The sequence below is a fragment of the Pan paniscus genome, chromosome 18, assembly GCF_029289425.2.
Source record: "Pan paniscus chromosome 18, NHGRI_mPanPan1-v2.0_pri, whole genome shotgun sequence".
NCBI classification, from domain to species: Eukaryota; Metazoa; Chordata; class Mammalia; order Primates; family Hominidae; genus Pan; species Pan paniscus.
In genome coordinates this window covers 83,218,565-83,243,691 of record NC_073267.2, presented here as the reverse complement: position 1 = coordinate 83,243,691, position 25,127 = coordinate 83,218,565, and the positions used below count along the sequence as shown (strand labels likewise).

At 45.5% G+C, this 25,127-nt stretch overlaps 1 protein-coding gene across 1 annotated transcript in view; it reads right to left on the bottom strand.

Annotated features, from left to right (window-relative positions):
* HYDIN (HYDIN axonemal central pair apparatus protein) overlaps positions 1-25,127 on the bottom strand; it is a 429,930-nt gene that overhangs the window by 120,518 nt on the left and 284,285 nt on the right. Inside the window, exons 42-45 of the mRNA XM_063597736.1 lie at positions 21,620-21,757; positions 19,444-19,627; positions 16,421-16,562; positions 13,764-13,926 (exon numbers count right to left, since the gene is read on the bottom strand). Coding sequence (XP_063453806.1) covers positions 13,764-13,926; positions 16,421-16,562; positions 19,444-19,627; positions 21,620-21,757 — 627 coding nt within the window. The remainder of the gene's footprint in view (positions 1-13,763; positions 13,927-16,420; positions 16,563-19,443; positions 19,628-21,619; positions 21,758-25,127) is intronic.

Sequence of the window (25,127 nt, the reverse complement as noted above, 5' to 3'; positions counted from 1 at the left end):
CCAACACAGCCTGGGGAGGCAGCAACACTGCAGGCTGGCACGGTGCCTCATGTGGGGGAGGCAGGGACTTGGCTCCTACTCCTTCACGCTCTGCCAAGACACCTGGGTTTGCACGGAAGATGGGGCCCAGTGAGGGAAGGACTTGTACTTGCAAGACTGTGGGAGCCCAGCGTAGAGCGGCTGGAGGCTAACAGTAAACTATGAAGAATATGGACAATTTTAACAACATGATTAATGGACTTGGGCAAATAGATGCAGAAAGAAAATACACACACTATTCAAACACATGTGGAACATTTACAGAAACCAGTCACCGATGAGGCCAAACAGCAAGGCTCCACAGATGCAAAAGATCAATATGACATAGAGCATGTACTCTGCGGATAGTTATCAAAATCAGGACTAAAAAGAGAAGGCAAAATGAAGCTGTTCATTTGGAAATTAGAAAATATACTTGGAAATAATTCATGGATTAAAGAAGCAGCCATAAAGGAGAGTAGAAAATATTTAGAATTGAACAATGAAAACACTGAATATCAACAAATGAGGACTATATCTAAAACAATGTTTGGAAGTTTATATGTCTTTAAATGCTTTTATAACCTATTTTTTTTTTTTTTTTTTTTTTTAGACAAGCTGGAGTGTAGTGGTATGATCACAGCTTACTGTGGCCTCAATTTTCTGGGCTCGGTAATTCTCCCACCTCAGCCTCCCAAGTAGCTTGGGACTACAGGCATGCGCCACCATGCCTGGCTAATTTTTAATTTTTTTGTAGAGACACGGTTTTGCCATGTTGCCCAGGCTGGTCTTGAACCCCTGAGTTCAAGTGATCTGCCTGTCTCAGCCTCCCAAAGTGTTGGGATTAGAGGCATAAGCCACTATGCCTGGCCCCTTTTATAACTTTTCATAAATTGCAAAAGAAAAACGATTGAAAATTAATAAGATAAGCATCACTTCAAGAAGTTAGAAAAAGAACGGAATAATAACACAAATAAAGTAGAAAGAAGGGGCCAGGCATGGTGGCTTACACCTGTAATCCCAGCGCTTTGGGAGGCCGAGGTGGGCAGATCACCTGAGGTCAGGAGTTCTAGACCAGCCTGGCCAACATGACGAAAGCCCATTTCTACTAAAAACACAAAAATTAGCCAGGCATGGTGGTGGGCACCTGTAATCTCAGCTACTTGGGAGGGTGAGGCAGGAGAATTGCTTGAACCCGGGAGGTGGAGGTTGCAGTAAGCTGAGATTGCACCATTGCACTCCAGCCTCGGCAACAAGAGTGAAACTCCATCTCCAAAAAAAAAAAAAAAGAAAGAAGGATATTATTAAAAAATAAGAACAGGCCAGGCATGGTGGCTCAAGCCTGTAATCCCAGCACTTTGGGAGGCCGAGGTGGGCGGATCACGAGGTCAGGAGATCTAGACCATCCTGGCTAACACGGTGAAACCCTGTCTCTACTAAAAAATACAAAAAAAAAAAAAAAAAAAAATTAGCTGGGTGTGGTGGCAGGTGCCTGTAGTCCCAGCTACTCGGGAGGCTGAAGCAGGAGAATGGCATGAACCCGGGAGGGAGAGCTTGCAGTGAGCCGAGATCATGCCACTGCACTCCAGCCTGGGCGACAGAGCAAGACTCTGTCTCAAAAAAAAAAAAAAAAAAAAGAACAGAAACTAATGAAACAGAAAACATAAAATGAAGATAATCCACAAAGGCAAAAGTTGTTTCTTTGGAAAGATAATAAAAATGACAAACTTCTAGTAAGGTTGATTGAGAAAAAACAAAGAGAAAGGTACAAATAAACAACATGTGAAATGTCCGAGAGGACATAATAGAAATAATACAAGAATAACAGAAATAATGGAAGAGGTTAAAAAGATAGTAAGACAAAACCATTAATTTCCTCATGCCAATAAATGTGAAAATCTGATAAAAAATTAATACTTTTTCAGAAATCATGAATGACCAAATTAACTCGGAAAGCAAAAGGTAAAAGCTGAATAAACATTTAAGCCCCAAACAAACTGATTCAATAATGTAATATGTAACCCACTGTGTGGTCCTACCAAAGAAGAAAAAGAAATACAATCATGTCAATGGATGCAGAAAAATCACTTGATAAAATTCCACACCCACAAGTAGAAAATCTTTACAAAACGTTTTGAAAACCTATGTGTCTGAAAGCACTGGAGAGCCACAAAGGCAGTCATGAGCTGCAGGCTAAGATCTGGGAGAGGAAACAAATATAGAGAAGTGGGCCCAGCATTTGGGGCTGCTCTTCCCTCAAGGGTATTTGTAGCTGACAGTGTGGTTGAGAAGCTGAGCAAAACTTCTGACAGACTCATGGGGCTGGGGTTCAAAAATTAAGACTCCAGGCCTGCCAAGGAAAAGAGGTCCTGGTAAATCCCCTGGCCTTTGGGTTAGGTCTCCGAAAGGCTCCATATTAGGAATAAGGGTCAACCTGTCCTTTGCAGGGACATGGATGGAGCTGGAAGGCTATTATCCTCAGCAAACTAATGCAGGAACAGAAAACCAAATATTACGTGTTCTCCCTTATAAGTGGGAGCTGAATGATGAGGACACATGGACACATGGGTCAGGGGACAATACACACTGTGGTCTGTCAGGGGTTGGGGGGCAGGACGAGGGAGAGCATCAGGAAGAATAGTTAATAAACGCTGGGCTTAACATCTAGGTGATGGGATGATCTGTGCAGCAAACCATGGCGGCAAACGTTTACCTATGTAACAAACCTGCACATCCTGCACGTGTACCCCCGTACTTAAAATAACAGTGGAAAAAAGAAAAAGAAAAAGAAAAAAAAAGGTCCACCTGAAATAGCCCCACCCTCCCAGGGACTGAAGCTCAGTTTAAAATGATCTCAGTCCTGATTGAGTCAAGGTTTCTAGTGCTCCTAGCCTAGCTGACTGCCAGCATCAAACAGTGATTCTCTCTGGAGGGAGACAATATCTTCCAGAGCCTCAAAACGTTTTTTCTGTTCAATATCTGGCCCTTGATAAAAACCTGGGGTGGGCATGGTGGCTCATGCCTGTAATCTCAGCAGTTTGGGAGGCTGAGATGGGAGGATTGCTTGAGGCCAGCAGTCCTAGACCAGCCTGGGCAAGCAGGACCCCTATCTTTAAAAAAACACTTGGCATCTTTCTACATATGGCTAGCCAGTTTTCCCAGCACCATTTATTAAATAGGGAATCCTTTCCCCATTGCTTGTTTTTCTCAGGTTTGTCAACTGGATCCCTTCCTTACACCTTATACAAAAATCAATTCAAGATGGATTAAAGACTTCAATGTTAGACCTAAAACCATAAAAACCCTAGGAGAAAACCTAGGCATTACCATTCAGGACATAGGCATGGGCAAGGGCTTCATGTCTAAAACACCAAAAGCAATGGCAACAAAAGCCAAAATTGACAAATGGGATCTAATTAAACTAAAGAGCTTCTGCACAGCAAAAGAAACTACCATCAGGGTGAACAGGCAACCTACAAAATGGGAGAAAATTTTCGCAACCTACTCATCTGACAAAGGGCAAATATCCAGAATCTACAATGAACTCAAACAAATTTACAAGAAAAAAACAAACAACCCCATAAAAAGTGGGCGAAGGACATGAACAGACACTTCTCAAAAGAAGACATTTATGCAGCCAAAAAACACATGAAAAAATGCTCACCATCACTGGCCATCAGAGAAATGCAAATCAAAACCACAATGAGATACCATCTCACACCAGTTAGAATGGCAATCATTCAAAAGTCAGGAAACAACAGGTGCTGGAGAGGATGTGGAGAAATAGGAACACTTTTACACTGTTGGTGGGACGGTAAACTAGTTCAACCATTGTGGAAGTCAGTGTGGCGATTCCTCAGGGATCTAGAACTAGAAATACCATTTGACCCAGCCATCCCATTACTGGGTATATACCCAAAGGACTATAAATCATGCTGCTATAAAGACACATGCACACGTATGTTTATTGCGGCACTATTCACAATAGCAAAGACTTGGAACCAACCCAAATGTCCAATGATAGACTGGATTAAGAAAATGTGGCACATAGACACCATGGAATACTATGCAGCCATAAAAAATGATGAGCTCATGTCCTTTGTAGGGACATGGATGAAATTGGAAATCATCATTCTCAGTAAACTATCACAAGGACAAAAAACCAAACACCGCATGTTCTCACTCATAGGTGGGAATTGAACAATGAGAACACATGGACACAGGAAGGGGAACCTCACACTCTGGGGACTGTTGTGGGGTTGGGGGAGAGGGGAGGGATAGCATTAGGAGATATACCTAATGCTAAATGACGAGTTAATGGGTGCAGCACACCAGCATGGCACAGGTATACATATGTAACTAACCTGCACATTGTACACATGTACCCTAAAACTTAAAGTATAATAATAAAAAAAAATACTTGGCATCTAAAGAGACAAAACCATGCGACCATAAAGCAAGAGCAAAAGACAGACAGGAGACCAGACTGCTGGGGATCTATGCATGGCACTATAAGACAAGGACTTTAAAACATATTTAATATGCTGAGGGAATTAAGACACTATTGAGAAGTGAGAATTTTAAAGATAACTAGAAATAGTAAGAAAAGAATTAATGGCTTTTTAATGCAATAACAAAATGAAAAACTGAAAGGAAGTTTGAATAGCAGGTTAGACCTCACTGAAAAAAAGACAGTGAACTAGACCATATGTCAGAAGAAAATATTCAGTATAAAGAGAGGACAAAAGTATGTAGAACATAGAAAAAGCACAACGGACATATATTACTGTGAAAGGTTTGCAAAAAGGCCTAGCACATTTATGATTGGAATCCTAGACGGAGAGGAGAGAAAGAATGGAGAAGAAATCTGGAAGAGTTAGTGGCTAATGGTTCCCAGCCCACATATTCAAGAATCACTATAAACCCCAAGTAGGATAAAATACAAAGAAAACCACACCTAGGCAAATCATAGTAAATTACTGAATGAAGACTCGACATCTTAAAGGTGTTGAGACCTTAAAAACAAAGAGAAACATCTTAAAGGCAGTTAGAGTCAGAATGAGGTAGGAGGCGGGGCTCAGACACTGGACCAGATTGAGGACTCGCTAAAACAGGGTGGGGGTGGAAACAGCTTTCCAATCAGACATGCCCACCAGTGTGCCATGTCAATATATCATTGCCATGGCAACACCCAGGAGTTACCACCCCTTTCATGGCAATGACTCAATGACCCAAAAGACCTCTTCCCTAGAAATTTCTGCTATACTGCCCCTTCATCTGCATGCAATTACAGTCGTATAAATATGACTGTAAACTGTCCTGGGCTGCTACTCTCTGCCTACAGGGTAGCCCTGCTGGGCAGGAGCAGTCAAAGTGCTGGGCAGGAGCAGTCACAGAACGATCACACTGCCTCCTCAATAAAGCTGTTTTCTTCCACCTCCAGCTTGCCCTTGAATACTTTCCTGGGCAAAGCCAAGAACCCTCCGGGCTAAGCCTCACTGTGGGGCTCACCTGCCCTGCATCAAGGCTAACACAGAAGGAGCACAATCATGCTGACAGCCAACATCTCAACAGCCACATGGAAGACAAAGATAGAAAAATAATATCATCAAAGTGCTGAAGAAAAATGGCTGGCAACCTAGAGGCCTGCCTAGAAAAAAACACCCTTGAAACATCAAGGTGAAGTAAAGACATTTCGGACAAGCAAAACTTGAGTAATTTGTTGCCAAAGAACCTGTACCTAAAAAAAAACAAAAAAACAAAAAAAAAAACAAACACCCAGGAATGTTCTTTAGGTAAAAGAAAACAGACACAAGAGATGTAGAAAGGAGTTAAAGAGTGTTTAGGAGGGTGCTGAGAAATGCATATTGATAAATATTGATAAATGGGCATTTAGGTAAAAATAAATGCAAATTGATTGTTTTAATCGATAATGTTTGTGCATTAAAAAATATATAGTGAGAATTCAAATACATAACTACATTAGCATATAATTTAGAAGAGGGTAGCACTTTGGGAGGCCGAGGCGGGTGGACTGCTTGAGCCCGGGAGTTTGAGAACAGCTTGGGCAACATGGCAAAACCACATTTCTACAAAAAAATTAGCCAGACGTGGTGGTGCACGCCTGCAGTCCCAGCTACTCGGGAGGCTGAGGTGGGAGGATCACCTGAGCCTGGGGGAGATCAAGGCTGCAGTGAGTGGTGATCACGCCAAGCACTCCAGCACCTGGGTGATGGAGACAGACCCTGCCTAAAAAAAAACAAAAAACAAAAAACAGGGTCAAAGGGTCCATGTGGTTAAATGAAGTTAAATTATTCTAAGACTCTTGCATCTTCAACAGAAACACTTGAAGGTGATGGCTGAGGAAAATAAGACTCTTTTTAGTCTATTAACACACTATTTAGTCAAGTGATTACATGGATCAAATTTCCACTAGGCTTTGTTCAATTGTACTTTAGTAAATAACAGCCAATACAAAAGAAACCATTGATCCAAAATATAAACATAAAGGTAAACTTTCTTTTTAAGGAATAACATTTGGGAGAAATTTGCTTTTATAGATTTGGAGTAAGAAATTATGGCTGGCAAGGGCTTATTTGAGGGAGGAAGGCAAATTGAGAGGGATGGAATTGGGTTTAAGATTGAGCTGGAGGATAGAGAGGAAGATTTTTGACAGAAAAGAGAAAGAAGAAGGAAGCAAAGGAAAGTTCAAAGTAGAAACAAGGACGATGGCCAGATGCAAGGCTTTCTTCTTCTTCAGTGAGAAATCATCATCCATTTGTTTAAAACAGGATTATTTTTGTTGGGCGCGGTGGCTCATGCCTGTAATCCCAGCACTTTGGGAGGCCAAGGCAGGTGGATCACCTGAGGTCAGGAGTTTGAGACCAGGCTGATCAACATGGTGAAACCTTGTCTCTACTAAAAATACAAAAATTAGCTGGGCGTGGTGGTGCATGCCTGTAATCCCAGCTACTCGGGAGGCTGAGGCAGGAGAATAGCTTGAACCTGGGAGGTAGAGGTTGCAGTGAGCAGAGATTGTGCCATTGCACCCCAGCCTGGGCGACAAGAGTGAAACTCCATCTGAAGAAACAAAACAAAACAAAACAACAACAACGAGGATCAGATTTAGTTGAAGTGCACTTTTTTGGTTAGATTTCTGAAACAAAAATTTTAAGAGATAACAGGCTTTTCAAGAGGACAGAGAAGACTGGAGCAGGAAGGGAACTTAGAGATCATCTAGGGATGAGATAAGGAAACTTTGGCCCAGAGGGTATATGACAAATTCATAGCTTCACAGATTAGTCTTTGAGTTTCCAGACTGACAGGTGTATTTCTCACTTCCTTTCCTGTCTCCCATTATAGCTGGTTCTGTGATGTTTTTTTCTTTTCCAACATCCCTTTATTTTCCCATCCTTGATTCTTGCTCTGTGCAATACCTCTTCCTCCAGGAGCAAGCAGATTCAGAACTGACCAGTCACAGAATGGCATCCCCCTGGCCAAGGGGACTGGTTCAGAGCAGGCACATGGCACTCTCCAGTGAGAGTGAAAGCCAGCACTGTGGCCAAAATGGTGTTTAACGAAGCACTCCTTTCCAGCTGGGTTTGGATTTAGGCGAATCTAAGCCAGAACTTTCGGGGGCTCTCACGTGGAGGGCATCAGTCAGAGACTGGAACCAGCACAGGTGAGCCAAGAGATGCAGGCAAAGAACTCTGCATGGGGGTTTATGGTTCTCATGCGTGGGAATGAACAACCAGCAAACTGATTGTCCCATACATAACAGCTACAGACTGAATGAAATAGAAATATAACTACCTGAGAGCTCTAGAGACTAAAAACAAATTAGGCAGTTTTTAAAGGGGCTGTTGAAACTCGGAATAAGAGAGTTGCATAAAGTAAGTCCTCTTCCTCCTTTTTCGTGGCTTTACACTGAAGATAGTCATGGCAGTGTAGTGGCTGGTGGCCACACCACAATAGAAAAAACCACCAACCGGGCTGGGCACAGTGGCTCACGCCTGTAATCCCAGCACTTTCAGAGGCCGAGGTAGGAGGGTCACCTGAGGTCAGGAGTTCCACACCATCTTGGCCAACATGGCGAAACCCCGTCTCTACTAAAAATACAAAAATTAGCCGGGCATGGTGGCACACGTCTGCAGTCCCAGCTACTTGGGAGGCTGAGGCAGGAGAATGGCTTGAACCTGGGAGGCGGAGGTTGCAGTGAGCCAAGATTGAGCCACTGCACTCCAGCCTAGGCAACTGAGTGAGACTCTGTCTCAAAAGAAAAAAAAAAGAAAAACCCACCAACCTTCATTCTAGAGGAGCCATAGAAAGAAGTCCTGGAGCATTCAGAGCCTCCAGAGAGTGAAGGGGAAACCCCAGAAAGGAGAGAGAGCCAAAGAAGAGGAACCCCGCATTTTCTGTATAAGCAGCCTAAATCTCTGGCTGGCTGACTCTTGAACTATGTGTGTGTGGGGCAAACTGGAAGCAATTTGTAATTAAGGTCTAAGGAACGGAACTGACATCTTAGTCACTGACCACTGCAGATGCAAAAGACCAAAACTTGATCCAACCAAGATTAATTGTCTGTTAAACCTAAAATATCAACATTCTTTGGAGAATTATAATACAATACAGAGTCTGCAACATAACATTAAAAAATTCCAGGATGTGATACAAAATTACGTGTCATATGAAGAGTCAGGAAACTGTGACAAATTCTCAAAGGAAAAGACAGTCAACTATGCCAACCCTGAGATGACTCAGATGGAGGAACTGTCAGACAAGAACTATATGCAGCTATTATAACTATGATCAGTAAGGCAGAAGGAAATCCAAGCAGATAAATTGAAAAATTTAAAAAGAACCAAGTGGAAATTTTAGAAGTGAAAAATACAGTATCTGAAATAAGAATTCAGGAAGGAACAAGCCATGAATTTTCATACATGTGAGCAAATAAATTTTTTTTAACGTTTTTTGAATTGGGTTTTCTGTCTCTCTTTCTTCTGTTTTTTTTTTTTTTTTTTTTTTTTAATACAGGGTCTTGCTGTGTTGTCCAGGCTGGATTCAAATTCCTGAGCTCATGCAGTCCTCCTGTTTCAGCCTCCTGAGTGGCTGGGACTACAGGTGCACACCACCACAGATGGCCTGAATTGAGTCTTCTATTTCTTGCAGTTTAAAGATTCCTGACAATATATCCACTTGAGACTGTGCTTTTGCTAACGTTAGTGTTGGCTGCTAGGCAACTGCTTAGAGCCTTGCTACTCAGAGTGTGACCCAAGAGCCAGCAGCATGAATGTGACCTGGGACTTGTTAGAAATATAGTCTCATGCCCCAGCCCAGACCTATGGAATCGGAACCTCTCTGCATATTAACAGGATCCCTAGGTGATTTGCGTGCATATTCAGATTTGAAAAGCTGATATAGGGAAAATCAGAATCACCAGCAGATTTCATTTTATAGGATAAACAGTTAAAGAGCAGTAGGCTATTAGATGGAAGGAAATCTTCCGATTAGAAAGGTAAAAACAGGCTGGGTGTGGTGGCTCCTGCCTGTAATCCCAGCACTTTGGGAGGCCAAGGTGGATGGATCACTTGAGGTCAGGAGTTCAAGACCAGCCTGGCCAATATGGTGAAATCCTGTCTCTACAAAAAATACTAAAATTAGCCAAGCATGGTGGTGGGTGCCTATAATCCCAGCTACTTGGGAAGCTGAGACAGGAGAAGCGCTTGAACCCAGGAGGTGGAGGTTGCGGCCGAGATCCCACCACTGCACTATAGCCTGGGCGACAGAGCGAGACTTGTATCAAAAAAAAAAAAAAAAAAAAAAAAAAAGGTAAAAACAATCCACAAAATAAAAAAAAAAAATGATTGGCCAGGCGCAGTGGCTCACACCTGTAATCCCAGCACTTTGGGAGGCTGAGGTGGGTGGATCACCTGAGGTCAGGAGTTCGAGACCAGCCTAGCCAACATGGTGAAAGCCTGTCTCTACTAAAAATATAAAAATTAGCCGAGTGTGGTGGCGGGCGCCTGTAATCCCAGCTACCCGGGACGCTGAGGCAGGAGAATCACTTGAACATGGGAAGCGGAGGTTGCAGTGAGCCGAGATCAAGCCACTGCATTCCAGCTTAGATGACAGAGCAAGATTCTGTCTCAAAAAATAAAGAAATAAAAAATAAACAAAAACATACCCACACATAAAACAAATATTTTTGAGCACCTTTCTGCCAGGTGGGAGACTCATTAAGTGATCAAAACAGACAAAAGCCTCAGCCTTCATGAGGCTTATATTTTGCAGGGGCAGGTAGGCAGACAAAATCACATAAAAATCTATGGTATGTGAGATGGTGATGAGTGCTAAGAAGACAGGGAAGGGGCTAAGAAGTGGGGTTTTTTTTTTGTTGTTGGTTTTCGTTTGTTTTGTTTTTGCTTTTGTCTTATTCAATTTTAAATAGAGTGGCCAGGGAAGGCCTTGCTGGGATGTTTAAATAAAATCCTGAAGAGGAGTTCAGTGGCCAACCAGCATGTTTTTTTTTAAAGGTTCACCTCATTAACAATTCAAGAAATGCAAATCCAAGCAATAAAAATATTCAGTTGTTCACCCATCGAATCTAATCAGCAAGGATTAAAAGGAATGCTAAAACCTATAGCCTGTGAGGTCAGGGGTAAAATACACACCTTTCAACCCTGGAATGACATGTTTAGAAATGTATCCTAAGGAAGTAAGCATGGATATGTGCAAAGATTCCGCTCTAAGTGAGACACTTTTGGTCTCTCCACTATGATTTCCTTCCATGGATATTAAACTAATTTGGCAACAAGCAAGAAAAACAGAAAAATACACTTTATGTTTCTGCAAACTGTGTCCTCTTCCCCATCCTGTTTCCAGAACCAGAAAACCAGGGGGTGTGATAATGGAATTACCATGTAGCTACACAGTACCACAGCAAAGACGGGTGAGACAGCTGGGGACGGGGAAGAAAGGAGAGCCCTAGTCTGGGACGGGCTTGAGAACAATTTAGGAGGGGGACTCCCTCACAGGGCTCCTGGTTGGTCACGGGGTGAAGGTGCAGAAGTGACAGGGTCAGGGTGACTCTGGGATTTGGGCCTGGGAGCTGAAAGAAGGGTTGGGGAGGAATATAGGGCCAGGAAGAGTTCTGGAAGAAAGGCAGCATAGATGATGAGCTTGGTGTGGGCCGTGTTGAGTTACCAGTGTCCGAGGGACAACCTGAAGAAGTGTCAGGAGCCATGGATGGACTAAGGACTTGGGAGGCAGTGCAAGAACCAGGAAAAGGAGTGCCTGCTTTGGAGTTGGACAAATTGGGCCTGCCTCCACTGCCTTCTGGCCATGTGACCTTGGGTGCATCACTTAACTGTGCTGCATTCCAGCTTCCTCATCTCCAAAATGATGGTGATGATCATATCTCCCTCAGCGGGTGTTGTGGAGACTGGAGGTAGATGGTGATGGGATCTATTCACAGTTCCCAGCAGGGAGTGTCACATAGCAGGAATTCAGCACACAGTAGCTATTAGTTGTTAAAACATTGGTTTAGCTCTTTTTCATGTGGCTCCTGCCTTTCTCTCCTCCCTCTTTTGGGCTGTCCCTCTGCCTGGAATGCCCTTCACTTCGCTTTGGAATTTGCAAGCTTTTCCTGACTCCCCTCCTCTCTTCCTCCAACCCATTATGTATGATCAGGTAGCACTGAAGTCACGCATGGGATGGGGGTCAGCCTTAGACCAAGCAGGAAGAGACAAAGGCTGACGCTGGAAACCTGCAGAGTGACTAAGGATGGATGGAGGCGGGTCCAGAAAGAAACCAGGGAGAAGGAGGAAAGCCAGAAAGGGCGGACGAGGATGCTAGGAAAGAAGAGCGATCCAAGGAGGGTACGATCCACAGTGTGAAGCTCATGGAGGAGGACGTCAAGCAAGCCAAGGCCTAACCCATGCCCATTAGATCTGGAAATGGAGAGGCTGGAGCCTTGGATTCGAGGGAGTGGTGGAGACAGGAATCAGGGTAGGAAACGGGGAGGCAGAAATGAGGGGTGACGAGGCAAAGCCAGCAAGTGGAGACAAGCATGAAGGGAAGGAGAGAAATGGGGTGCTCGTCGGGGGCAGCAGGGTTGAAGAAAACTTTTTTTTTTTTTCATTTTAAAGGTGGGTGATTCTGGAGAACATCTTCAAAGCCTGTGAGAAGAGCTGAAGCCAGAGCAGAGAGGAAAACAGGTGTGCTGACAGTCCAAGACATAGAGCAGTCCTTTTGATGAGGAAGCAGGAAGGTCTTTAGTCATTCCCTTTCACCTTGGCACTCCCCCTGGAATTTTCTTTCACTTCCTGAGAATGCATCTAGTCTCAGCAGTTTTTCTTCAGCTTAAGTGTTTTCAGACCAGGCAACCGCATTAGTCCAAGAGTCTCAAGAAGTCCCCCCAGGGAACATGATTGATTGTGTTTTGTACTAAGCTCAAGTGATACACAAGCCTGTCTCCAAATGGATGACTGTCATAAGGTCCTTATCACCTCCATCCAAGGTCAGCAGAGCACATACAAAAGTACCTGCCCTGAATCTGGTAGTGGGGTCTGGGGTCGGGGGCTGGGGGTGGGTGGTCAGGTGACAGCAACTTGAACTGAGACTAAAATAGGAAAATCCACATGCTCCTACTTAAAACAGATTCCAGATGGAGACACCAATGATGGAGTCAGTGGATATAATTTGAGGTTAATTGTGCTGCAAATAGTCTTTCTTTTAATGATGAATGAAATGTAGTCTTTTAAAAGTAAGCTTGGTAAGATAACTTCTGCATAGATTATCCTGAACTTATGCCACATAAGAAATTGACTTTGTTTAATGGCAAAAATAATGGCTGAAACACACAGGTACACAAATTCTCCCTGCTGGCTTCATGTACAAAATCACTGGGGAGAGGCAGGGATCAATCCTGGTAATTTTTTCTTAGGGACCCCCTTTTGTTCTCAGCCTGAGATGTCATAGATTTCCTTCAGGTCAGTATCAGGCATCCCAAATCTGTGCCTAGTTCTGTATGCTTAGATCCTGCTCCTTCCTGAGCACTCCCTGGTTGAGACCCCTGCACACTAATTTCTCTGCCCAGCCACTGTCACTGTCTTTCACTCACCTACTTGGACCAGTCTGTACCCTGTCTGGAGACTGGTTATAGCTTCACCCTCAGGACTCGTGGCTGCCCACACCAGCTGGTCACAACCTTCAGCCAGGATCACCACTCTGGGGGCTCCTCTAGCCACTCTGCCCTTCCAGTGCCACAGGGAGCAGGGAGGTGACTGCTGTGCTTGGCAGGCTGATAAACTACTGGCACTTGCCTGCGAGGATAGGCTCATGCCGAAACATCTCCTTGACGGTTGCCAAGGGTATGCTCCTGATTGGACACATGGGCTCACTGGCTTTGTGGCTTCCTGGGAACACATCTTTAATAGTAGCCTATTTGGCACCATCCTGGGCCCTGCAGGGGGCAGTGGAAGGAGCAAGGGCTGTGGCCAGACCCAACTGGGTGAGGACCTGGATCTGCATCTTCATATCTCTGAACCTCACACGGTGAGAGGATTATGTATGACACAGGCACAGCACTTCACATACAATCAACATTCAACAAACGTTGGTCCCTTTCCTCCTGCCTTCTGCCCCACCACAAAATCCCAACATGATCAGGCTAATTTCCTGGAAGGGGAATGCACCAGGCTGCCCTCTGCTTCTGTCTCCCGGCAAGGAGTAAGTGAGGCTGTTACCTGCTTGTTTGCCGCTTGAGATTTCTTCATGGGGGGCTCCTCCTTAATGGGTCCCTGCTTTCCTTTTTTGACCCTCCGTTTCAGCTCATCCTCTTCCTTTTGTCGCTCCAGCTCCTGCTGTAGCTTCTTTTCTTGCATTTCCTTTGCCAGCTTCTCCTGCTCCCTTCATCAAACCAGGCAGAGAAAAAACAGTTCAGGGGACCCCATGCCTCGCCCCTCTGCTGCCTGGGATTTCCAGGTGGAGGGACATTGGGCAGAGCTTTTCTTGGGCATAAAAGGAAAGAACAAAGTAAGCTGGATATGTGGAAGGAAAGGAGAAAGGAAGAGAAGGAAAGAAAGAAACAATGACTACCATCTATGAATGGTCATTCATCAAGACTCTGATTTATTGAAACTCAACTAGGAGGAACTCTCCATTAATCTGTATTTTGAGTCCAATCTCCTCTCATGGGAGAGTGAGAAAAAGGCTGAAAATAAGCTTGATATTAGCACTTAAAAAAAGCAACTTTCAAAGATTGTTCTGGTATTAGTGCAGATGAGGCCCGCCTCCCATAGCTGAGCATGTTTGCTGTTCAGAAAATAAGAATTTTTTTTTTTTTGACAGAGTCTCGCTCTGTCACCCAGGCTGGAGTGCAGTGGTGTGATCAACTCACTGCAACCTCCACCTCCCGGGTTCAAGCGATTCTCCTGCCTAAGCCTCCTGAGTAGCTAGGATTACAGGTGTGCACCAACATGCCCGGCTAACTTGTATTTTTAGTAGAGACGGGGTTTCGCCATGTTGGCCAGGCTGGTCTCGAACTCATGACCTCAGGTGATCCTCCTACCTTGACCTCCCAAAGTGCTAGTATTACAGGCATGAGCCACTGCGCCCAGCCAGAAACGGTATTTTCAAAGCAGTTTCTATGGTGGCTAGCTCAGAGCCATGGTGCTCAGTCTGAAAGCCGTGTTCCCCTCCTCCACCCTCTCTTTCCCTTTCCGCTGTCATTCAACTGCTCCTGCCCCTGCTGCTGACAGCAGAGAGTGGACCAAAGCCAAGCACCAAGCACAAACAAGTGAGGGAATGGTACTTCTGAAAATAGTTAACCCAGCTATTTTCATCCAGGAATTCCTAATTGTTTCCGGTTGCCATGGCTCTCTGCCCACTGAAGCAAACTCATTTACTTCATGCTGTGTGTGTGTGCGTGTGTGTGTGTGTGTGTGTGTGGTGTGACACAAACAAGTTGTTGCTGCACTTTGAGAATCAAATTTGCATTTTCCAAGTCCACCATGAGATGAATGCCTGAAAGCAACAGCCCTGGTGAAAAACGAGTTTCCTCTAAAATCTCAAAGCAAGGCTTTCTGTAACTCTGGAGGACTGGGCATTTCTATAGTGGACCATACCACAGAAAGATCAGGGCACACCCGGCTGGGCGCTGTGGCTCACGCCTGTAATCTCAGCACACTGGGAGGCTGAGGCAGGCAGATCACCTGATCCCAGGAGTTCAGTTCGAGACCAGCCTGGCCAACATGATGAAAACCCGTCTCTACTAAAAATACAAAAAAATTGGCCGGGCATGGTGGTACATGCCTGTAATCCTAGCTACTTGGGAGAGTGAGGCAGGAGAATTGCTTGAACCCAGGAGGTGGAGGTTGCAGTGAACTGAGATTGTGCCACTCAAGGCGTGATGGAGGAACTCCAGCCTGGATGACAGAGCAAGAGTCTGTCTCAAAAAAAAAAAAAAAAAAAAAAAAAGATTAGGACATACTGTAGCGGCAGGGAGGGCGAAAGCTGTTTCAGGTCAGTGGAAGAAGTGTGGAGCTGGAGGAGAGAACAGGGTAAATAGTAGGTGAGTATCTAGGCTCTGTACCTCCAGCGCCTGAAATCCCAGGGAGGAGGTAGGAAATAGAACCACTGCCCCCCACCCCATCCCTGCAATCTTTGAAGATCTGAGGGCAGAAAGGACACATGTCCCACTGTTCCCATCCCTCTGAGATAGCCCGAGGTGACAGTCCTAAGTATCCCGGGCACTAGGAGGCATCGGGGGATTGAGTAGTTTCTGTGTGGTTCCCAGTGAGGGGCAGAGAAAGTGGCTGAGGGTGCTGGCTTGTGAGCCTGCCCACAGTCCCAGGATTGAGGATCTGCCCAGGCTGAGGATCCCATGGCAGCTAGACCTCAGGGGATGGGCAGCACCACCCAAGGCCAAGAAGGGGACCCAGGCAGGGGGAGGAAGGGCTGAGATTTGGGGAGCAGTCACTATGCCCAGGTCAAGAGAGTGGACCCTGGATCACCAGCTGTGGACACTGAAGCACCGAGGCAGTGAGCACAGAGGCTGATAAGCCACACGCGGGGGTGCTGGTCAGGGGGGGCCAGCAGGGGCCCCAGGGCAGCACAGAGGCCAGTGGCCCCTCTCCCAGGGCCACCCATGACATTACAGCCTGGTCCCAAATGCCCGCCAGTGAGAAGTAAGGAGAGTGGGAGAAACCCTGAATGGTGCAGCAGCCAGCACCCTCGATGGGCGGGATGCATCTTTCTGCTCCTTGCAGGTCACCTTCCAGGGCCTTCTGCAGCTCCTGCTGCCTGCCTGGAAGATGGCTTGGGCTCACACCCCGGTCCTGGTCACTCTTTGGGGACGGTCCCGGGGGAATGGCTTCTGCTCTGGCCAGCCCTTGGACCTGACCTCTTCTTCCACTCGCGGAGAGCCTGCTGAATCCCCCGATCGAATGTGAGTTTCTCCTCCTCAGTCAGGGCATCATATTCTTCCTCATCCATGTTTTGGAGACGCTCCTTCTCTTTCTCAAGAGCTTCCTTGTGCTTGCGTTCTGTGAGGGGAACAGAGACGGGAAGGTGAGGAAAAGTCCTTCCCAGTCTCGCCAGCAGCCTAAGCAGGCGGAGTAGGGTCTTAGTGTGGGGCAGCTGGTGCGGCGCCTGGTCTGCCTCATCCCTGGTTGCAGGGGTGGGGGGGGTCCCTTCATCCATGCACTTCCACATTTGGGCTCTGTCTGCAGGTGGCTGAACAGTGGCCCCCAAAGATGCCCATATCAGATTACTCAGAACCTGTGACTGTGTTGTCTTCCATAGCAGAGGGACTCTGCAGATGTGATTAAATTTAAGGATCTTGAGGTGTGCAGATTATTTTGGGGGGCCCAGTCTAATTATAAGGGTCCTTTCGAGGGATGCAGGAGAGTCAGTCAGAGATGGTGATGATGTGATAGTAGGAGCAGGGGTCAGAGGGCTGCAAGGAAGGGGCCAGGAGCCAAGGAGTGCAGAAGGCCTCTAGAAGCCAGAAAAGACAAGAAAAAGGGGCTACCTAACAGCCAAAAAAGGAACGTGGCCCTGCTGAGAAAAGTCCGGAGCAATGACCAGGCATCCCTCAGCAGTCATCAAGCCTCCAGCTGCCTCGTTTTCCAGAAAGTTCATTTCTCCATAATGATCCACTTGAAAATAATTACCACTTCTCATTTTCCCCGTTATCTTTGGAATGAAATTTCTCCTGGTTAAATTGTGGGCTCTTCTCCCCGAAATCATCTGCATTTGAAATGTCCTAAGGTAGCATACCATCATACTACTATTACATTAAAATCTCATGTTTGTTAACATGTATGAACATGCCAGGCACTGGGGAAGGCACTTTACATGATCGCTTATTTAATCTCCACGACAGCCCTATGAGGGAGGAGTTATCATTCTTATCTGTGATTACCCCTTAATAAGTGGCAGGGAAAGATGTTAGGACTTCTGACCCCGGAAGTGTAAGACAATACATTTCTATGTTGTGTTAAGTAACCAAGTTTGTGGTTGCTATGGTGTAAATGTTTGTGGCCCCTCGAAATTCCTATGTTGAAACTGAATTCCCCAAGGGGATGGTATTAAGAAGGGCCTTAGGGAGGTGACTAGGTCACAAGGATAGAGTCCTCATGGCTGGGATTAGTGTCCTTATAAGAGGCCTGAGGGAGCTTGTTTCAGGACTTAGTGAGAAGATGCTTTCTGTGACCAGAAGGTGACACTGTTTCTGTTGGCACCTTGATCTTGGACTTGCCAGCCTCCAGAACTGTGAGAAATAAATGTCTGTTGTTGATAAGCGACCCAATCTATGGAATTTTGTTATGGCAGTCTGAAAAGACTAAGACAGTGGTCATTTGTCACAGCAATGATAGAAGACTCATATACCACCCACTGACTTGACTCATTATGAGCATATGCCACTAACGGGTTCATGGTTACAGGGCCATTTGCACACCAAGGGAAATTCCCTGCCCTGCCCTACGGATTCCAGGTCTAGGCATGTGATTCACACTTAGGACAAAGGCACCAGCTCCTTCCTCACACCTCCCTAGCACAGCATTCTCACCGTCATCCTCGCAAGTTTGAGCTGTGGACTCAGACACCTGCATTTGAGCTCCTTCCCGGCCACTTATCAAGAGATAATCACAGATAAGAATAATAACATACGGCCGTTGTAGAGATTAAATAAGCGATCATGTAAAGCGTTTTCCCCAGTGCCTGGCATGTTCATAGATGTTCGACAAACATGAGATTTTAGTGTAATAATAGTGTGACCGTATACCATCTTAGGACATTTCAATTTAGATGATTTAGGGGAGAGGAGCCCACAGTTTAACTGGGAGAAATTTCATTCTGAAGATAAGCGGGAAAAGGAGAAGTGGTAATTATTTTCAAGTGGATCAGTATGGAGAAATGAGCTTTCTGGAAATCTAGGCAGCTGGAGGCTGGATGACTGCTGAGGGATGCCTGGTCACTGCTCCAGATTTTTCTCAGGATGAGACTATAAAGAAGCTGACTTTGAGTTCTGTTCAAGGACTTAGACAGCCCAGTGTTTGTAAGTATTTCCTTAATTGGAAAAGCATTATGATTTGAGTAGGTAGTGTTAGAAGGGAGCGGTAAGCCAGAGTGAGGAAGGGCAGTCGTGTGGCTGGAGCCGAAGCTCCTGGGAGGTGGGGCTCTGACTCCCGTGGACAGCGCCACCAGCCTCTGTCCTTCAACCCCTGCCCTGGGGGGCCAAGATTTGCTGGGGCTGCTTCTGACTACATTGGGAACTTAAGCTAACATTACTTGTGTGTGTGTGTACCTATCTTTCAATCAAACCTTTCAGTTATTAAATTTTTTCTCAGGCCATTGGTATAAAGATAGGAAAAGCAAAGGGTTTAGAATTACATGCACCCGGTTCTCCTACTAATTGGCAATGTGATTTGGCACAAGACTTTTGCTATCTCTGAGCTACATTCTCCTTTAGTGTAAAATGGGGACAAGATTCACAGGGTAATTGTGAGGATTAAATGTTCCAAAGTATACAAAATGTCTGCTACGGTGCCTGGTGTGCAGCAGGCTAAGGTGTAAATGTTTTGGAAAATGTATTAGCACCGTGAGTTTTATGAGAAATGCACAGTTGGCTTAAACAAAACCAACAAGGAAATCAGTTGCCTGAGTCAGGATGGGACCCATAATGGCTGTAATTGCAGAAAGGATGGAGGGGTACAGTGTGATGGGAGGGAAGCAGGAATGCACCTGCTGTCAGCAGAGCGTTCATTATAGAACTTCCCAGCCGGCCACTCGCGTCCCAGTTCCCTCCTAGCAAAGCAGAAATACAACTCCTGGCCACCTTACAGGGCAGAGGTGAGGCGCCAACGGAATAGCAAATGTCAAAGTTTCACTTAAGCCCAATGGAAAGGTAGGAGGCCTTGCCTTCTTGCTCCTTTTTGGCTTTCTCCTGGGCCTTCATGGCTGCGTAATCCTGGGCCATGTTGAGAATGTATATATGCTCCCGGCTGCCAATGGCCTTCAGCAGGCAGAGAAGGGCAGCTGCAGCATTCGGAGCAAAGAGAGTGTCGAGGCCATCAAACACCACTCCTCGGTAGCAGTCACTCAGCTGAAACCAGAGAGAGCAAAGACAGTTACTATGGCCACAACCTCATTTGTTCTGTTTATGCTTTTACTGGGGCTGCAAAGGGTTCTGCAGACCTACTGGGCCCCAATGCAAATACCATGCCTTTCTGCTTGCTAAATCCAAGGTGCTGTCATAAAATAAAAGAAAAGAATAAAAATGTTTAATCAGCCAGTCTTTTTTTTTTTTTTTTTTTTTTTGAGACAGAGTCTCCCTCGGTCACTCCAGCGCCCAGGCTGGAGTGCAGTGGTGCAATCTCGGCTCACTGCAACCTCTGTCTCCCGGGTTCAGGTGATTCTCCTGCCTCAGCCTCCCAAGTAGCTGGGATTACAGGTGCCCACCACCAGGCCCGGCTAATTTTTGTATTTTTAGTAGAGACAGGGTTTCACCATGTTGACCAGATTAGTCTCGAACTCCTGACCTCAGGTGATCCACCTGCCTCGGCCTCCCAAAGTGCTGGAATTACAGGCATGAGCCACTGCGCCCAGCCAGATGGTCTTTATTACAATAATAAGGGTTTATTCTGTCTGTAGAAATAAATGAACAAACAAAAATGTTAAAGGGCCGATCTGGGAAGATCCATGAGGTACACAAAAATGAGATGGAAAGGGAAAGATGCTCCCAAGCACAGAGTCACAGGCAGCAGGGGCAGCAGCTGGGCCTTTTGTATTTTTCTTATTAGTCTTACTGCCTTGGAGCGTAATGATTTTGGTAACAGTAACCATTGAAGAACAGCCTCTGCCTTACTCAGTGTTACTCAAAGTGTAGCCCATAGACTGGCCACCAGTGAATGAGCGTTAGGTTTTTGATGAGACAAGAAGCTTGTGTCAGAATGTAAATGACCTGTATCACTAAACACACTATTTGGTTCAGCTGGCAACTGAACAGGTACCGTGGCCACATCATTCCTTCTCTGCAGCTAAACTTTGTAGCAAGACTTTGTTGATGAAAGAAGCCCTGTAAGCTCCATGTGTCATCAGTGACCAGCACTTTGAGTAGCACAGCTCCACTGGCTTACTTCGGGGTCTTACCAGTGTTTCTCAGCCTTTACTCTGGGTATCTAAAACATTGGCACACTTATGGGAACACCTTGTTCAAATCAGTTGAAAGTGATGTACCTTTAATGTAGTAGCAGTGCAAATCTTAACATAAAAACTTTCTTGTGATGATATTCCTCGTCTTCTGGGAACGTCAAGTTAATTTTGTTGTATTTAAATCTGCAATTAATATTGTGGCCCTAGTTGAAAACACAAAGCAAACACCCAGCTCCAGGACCTGGTAAGCAATGTAGCTGTGTCTGCAAACCATGAGCAGAAACAGGCTTAAGTGATACCCTCCTCAATCCTGCTGATCTTATTTTCTTGTCTTTAACTGTAGAGTTCTTATGGGAAAAAAATTAAAAATTAGAAAGAGTGTTACTGTTTTTCTGACTTTAAAAGCAATATGTCATTGTAAAATAATTCAGAAATGTATAAAGAAGACTAAAATTCTATAATCCTGCTACCTAAACATAACCATGGTTAACATGTATTTAAAAAGTTTTTACTATATGTGTAGTATACATTTCTAAATATTTATATAGAATGTTATTATATTTTAACCAGTATTTCCTAGTTAACTTCTTTTTCACTTAATAACATTGAAAATGTGTTTTTGAAGCCACTAACATAGCTCCAAATTCTAACTTTTAGAATGGCTCCACATTGTAATTTTTAACACATCACTCTGTTTCTGGTCATTAAAAAAACTTTTGTGTAGTCTTCTGCTCTCTGGTCCTTTAAGAAGGTGAATGGCTTCAGGCTGTAGACTGGGCCAGGGTCAGGGGTTGACAACAGCTGTCAAAAAGACAAGCAAATGACTGCCTTCTGGGCTGCCGAGCTGCCGTGGGTGGCTGATGGCCCAGAACCTCTGTCCAGGGTGTGGGGATGGTGCGTGAATGCCAAGCCCTGCAGCTCTGTGCAGGTGGCATGGACCCACCTGTATCCGCTCTGCCAGGATCTGCACGAGAAGTTCATCCGGGAGCACACAGCTCATCAGCCCGGTCTCGCCTCCGACACTGGGACTAACACTGAGCCGGCGGTGGAGGGGCCCCGGCGGGAGAGGGCTGGAAGAAATCTGTTGAGTGGGAGAAGGATCAGGAGTCAGAATCTGGCCTTGTATCTCAACAACTCCTACACTTACCAGCCACAGGACCTTGGGAAGATCACATAATCTGTCATTTCCTCATCTGTACAATGGGAATTGCATTATAAAATGGAAGGATCCTGTCTTCCTTAAAGAACCACTGTAAGTTTCAAGTGGGAATAGCATGGAAGGTACGTTGTTTGTGTACTGAACTGCACGCAGCTTTTCATTCATTCGATAATTATTCACTGAGCACCTATCTTGCGCCAGGCATGCTTAGGTACTAGGGATATAACAACAAACAATGGCGCTGCCCCCAGGCATTCCAATGCAATCCACCATTGCATTCCAATGGAAGAGAGAGAAAAGGCCACCTTCCTTCACAAATCAATACAATTTCAGAAAGTGATGAGTGCTAGGAAGGAAATAACTAGGTAAGGGAATAAGGAACCATAACAGGGTTGGGGAAAGACTATGTAGAGAGGATGCTCATGTTACCTGGGTTACGTGAAAGAATGAGACAAGATCTTGGGAGCAGAGCCTTTCTGGGAGTGGACAGCAAGCTCTTTCAACACAAGTGTGCTCAGGGAATCTGGGGGGCACATGGAGCCCAGTGGGGCTGGAACTGAGTGAGCAATGGGGAAGACAGTCAGGCTGAAGGTTAAAGACACCACACCGCCAGGACCAGAATACGCAGGGCCTTGTAGGCCATGGTCAGCAATTTGTATTTTATTCCAAGTATTATGGGAAGTTGGTGTGTTTCAGCAGACAAATAATCTGATTTATATTTATATTTATTTTATTATATTTTTGAGATGGAGTCTCACTCTGTTGCCCAGGCTGGAGTGCAATGGTGCCATCTTGGCTCACTGCAACCTCCGCCTCTCGGGTTTAAGTGATTCTCCTGCCTCAGTCTCCCGAGTAGCTGGAATTACAGGTGTGCACCACCATGCCTTGCTAATTTTTGTATTTTTAGTAGAGACAGGGTTTCGCCATGTTGGCTAGGCTGGTCTCGAACTCCTGACCTCAGGTGATCTGCCTGCCTCGGCCTCCCAAAGTGCTGGGATTACAGGCATGAGCCATTGCACCCAGCCTGATTTTTATTTTTAAAAGACCACCCTACCCGTCACATGAGGTGACATGAGTGGAAACAGGAAGATGTCACTGTGGTCAGGGCAGGAGATGATGGCAACACGGATGAGGATGGTGGTGGTGACTGAGACGAAAATGGTGGTGGCGAGAAGTGGCTCATACAGGATATGTTTTGGAAGTAGGGCCAGTAGGACTTCGGATGGAACATAAAGAAAGAGTCACCAAAACATGATTCTTTGAGTTTTGACCTTAGCAACCTGGAAAATGGTGAAATTATTTACTAAGAAACGAAAGTGGGAGAAGAACAATTTTTGGGGAGCAGTGGAAGCAAGAATCACTTTTTGGATATAAACATTTTGAGATGCCTCTAAGCCCTTCGAGAGAGATTGAAAGGATACATGAACCTGCACTCGGGAAGAAATTAGAGCTGGCAATAGAATTTCGGGAGTCATAAGCATGTTAAAGGTATTTAAATATTTAAGTAATGCAACTGAGTGAGATCGCCTGCAAAGACAATGTAGGAAACAAAAAGGAGAGTAGTAGAAGACTTTGTCTCAGCCTACTCCAATGACTAGGAATTTGGAGATTGAGAAGCTGGAGAAGTAGAGGAAGGAGTTGCTAATGAGGTAGAAGGGAAGGTGGAGGAGTGTGGTGTCTGAAAGCCACACGAAGAAAGCGTTTCCAAGAGGAGGGGGTGATCAGCTGCCAAGAAGTCATGTGAGATGAAGACAGAAAACTGACCTCTGTATTTGTCCAGGTGAAGACTGCCAAGGACCTTGAGAAGAGCAGCCATGGAATGGTGGGGACAAAGGCCCCACTGGAAGCAGTGAAACAGAGGATGGGGGTGGGTGTGAGGACGAGGAGGCAGGCAATGCGGCAATTCTTTGGAGGAACAGCAGAGGAGGGGAGCTGAGAGAGGAGGTAATAGGCGGAGGGGGATGTGGGGTCACGGGAAAGCATTTTTAATGATGGGAATAATAATACAGCATGCATAGATGCTGACAGAAGTAGAGTAGGGGAAAAATGGGAGAGAGGGGACAACTGCAGGAATTTAGCCATTGGATAAGAGAAGGGGTGGGGCCGGGTGCCCATGTGCAGGGATCAGCCCTGGGTGAAGGCAGGGCAGACACTCAGCTGTCGAGAAGGCACAGCCCTGTGTGTGGATGGAGGCTGCTGGAAGACTTGGTGGCCGGAAGATGAGGTCATTGTCTTCTGATTGCTGCAGCTTTCTTGGTGAAATCAGAATAGAGATCATCGGCTGAGAATGAGGAAGAGGAAAATATTTTGGAGGCCAGGAGAGTGATGAGAGCAATAAAGCAGTCATCTTGAATAGATGCAGGGCTGAGCCAGACCAAAGGGCCCATTGGAGACCTGTGGTCTTAAATTTAAATTAAGATCCTTCAGGAGAGGTGAGAGTCTTCCCCAGCTATGCTCAGCTGGTCTGCATGGAGTAGGTGGAGGATTAGGTTTGCCAGGGTTGAAGCTTTGCTTGAGAGTGTGGTGAAGGGCAAGTTGCAAGGGGGTGCTATGGTGGCAGACCGTGGCATCCAGACTGGATAGGGAGGGCACAAGGTGGGTGCTAGGTAGTGAGGATGAGGACTGGAGGTTTCGATGGGGCCAGGTGCTTACCAGAGTTAGTCATCTGTAAAGTGAGAAGATGGCTATGGGAAAGCAGGATTGTGATAGAGACATCTTGGAGTTTATGGGTAGTGATGAACAATGTCTAGGATGTGGTCAGGGAGGTGAGTAGCTGAGGAGGCCATGAAATTGAGAAGCAAGAGTGTTGGATTAAATATCATTCAAAAGATCAGGATTGTGATTTTTGTACATTGATTTTGTATCCTGAGACTTTGCTGAAGTTGCTTATCAGCTTAAGGAGATTTTGGGCTGAGACAGTGGGGTTTTCTAGATATAAAATCATGTCGTCTACAAACAGGGACAATTTGACTTCCTCTTTTCCTAATTGAATACCCTTTATTTCCTTCTCCTGCCTAATTGCCCTGGCCAGAACTTCCAACACTATGTTGAATAGGAGCGGTGAGAGACGGCATCTCTGTCTTGTGCCAGTTTTCAAAGGGAATGCTTCCAGTTTTTGCCCATTCAGTATGCTATTGGCTGTGGGTTTGTCATAGATAGCTCTTATTATTTTGAGATACGTCCCATCAATACCTAATTTATTGAGAGTTTTTAGCATGAAGGGTTGTTGAATTTTGTCAAAGGCCTTTTCTGCATCTATTGAGATAATCATGTGGTTTTTGTCTTTGGTTCT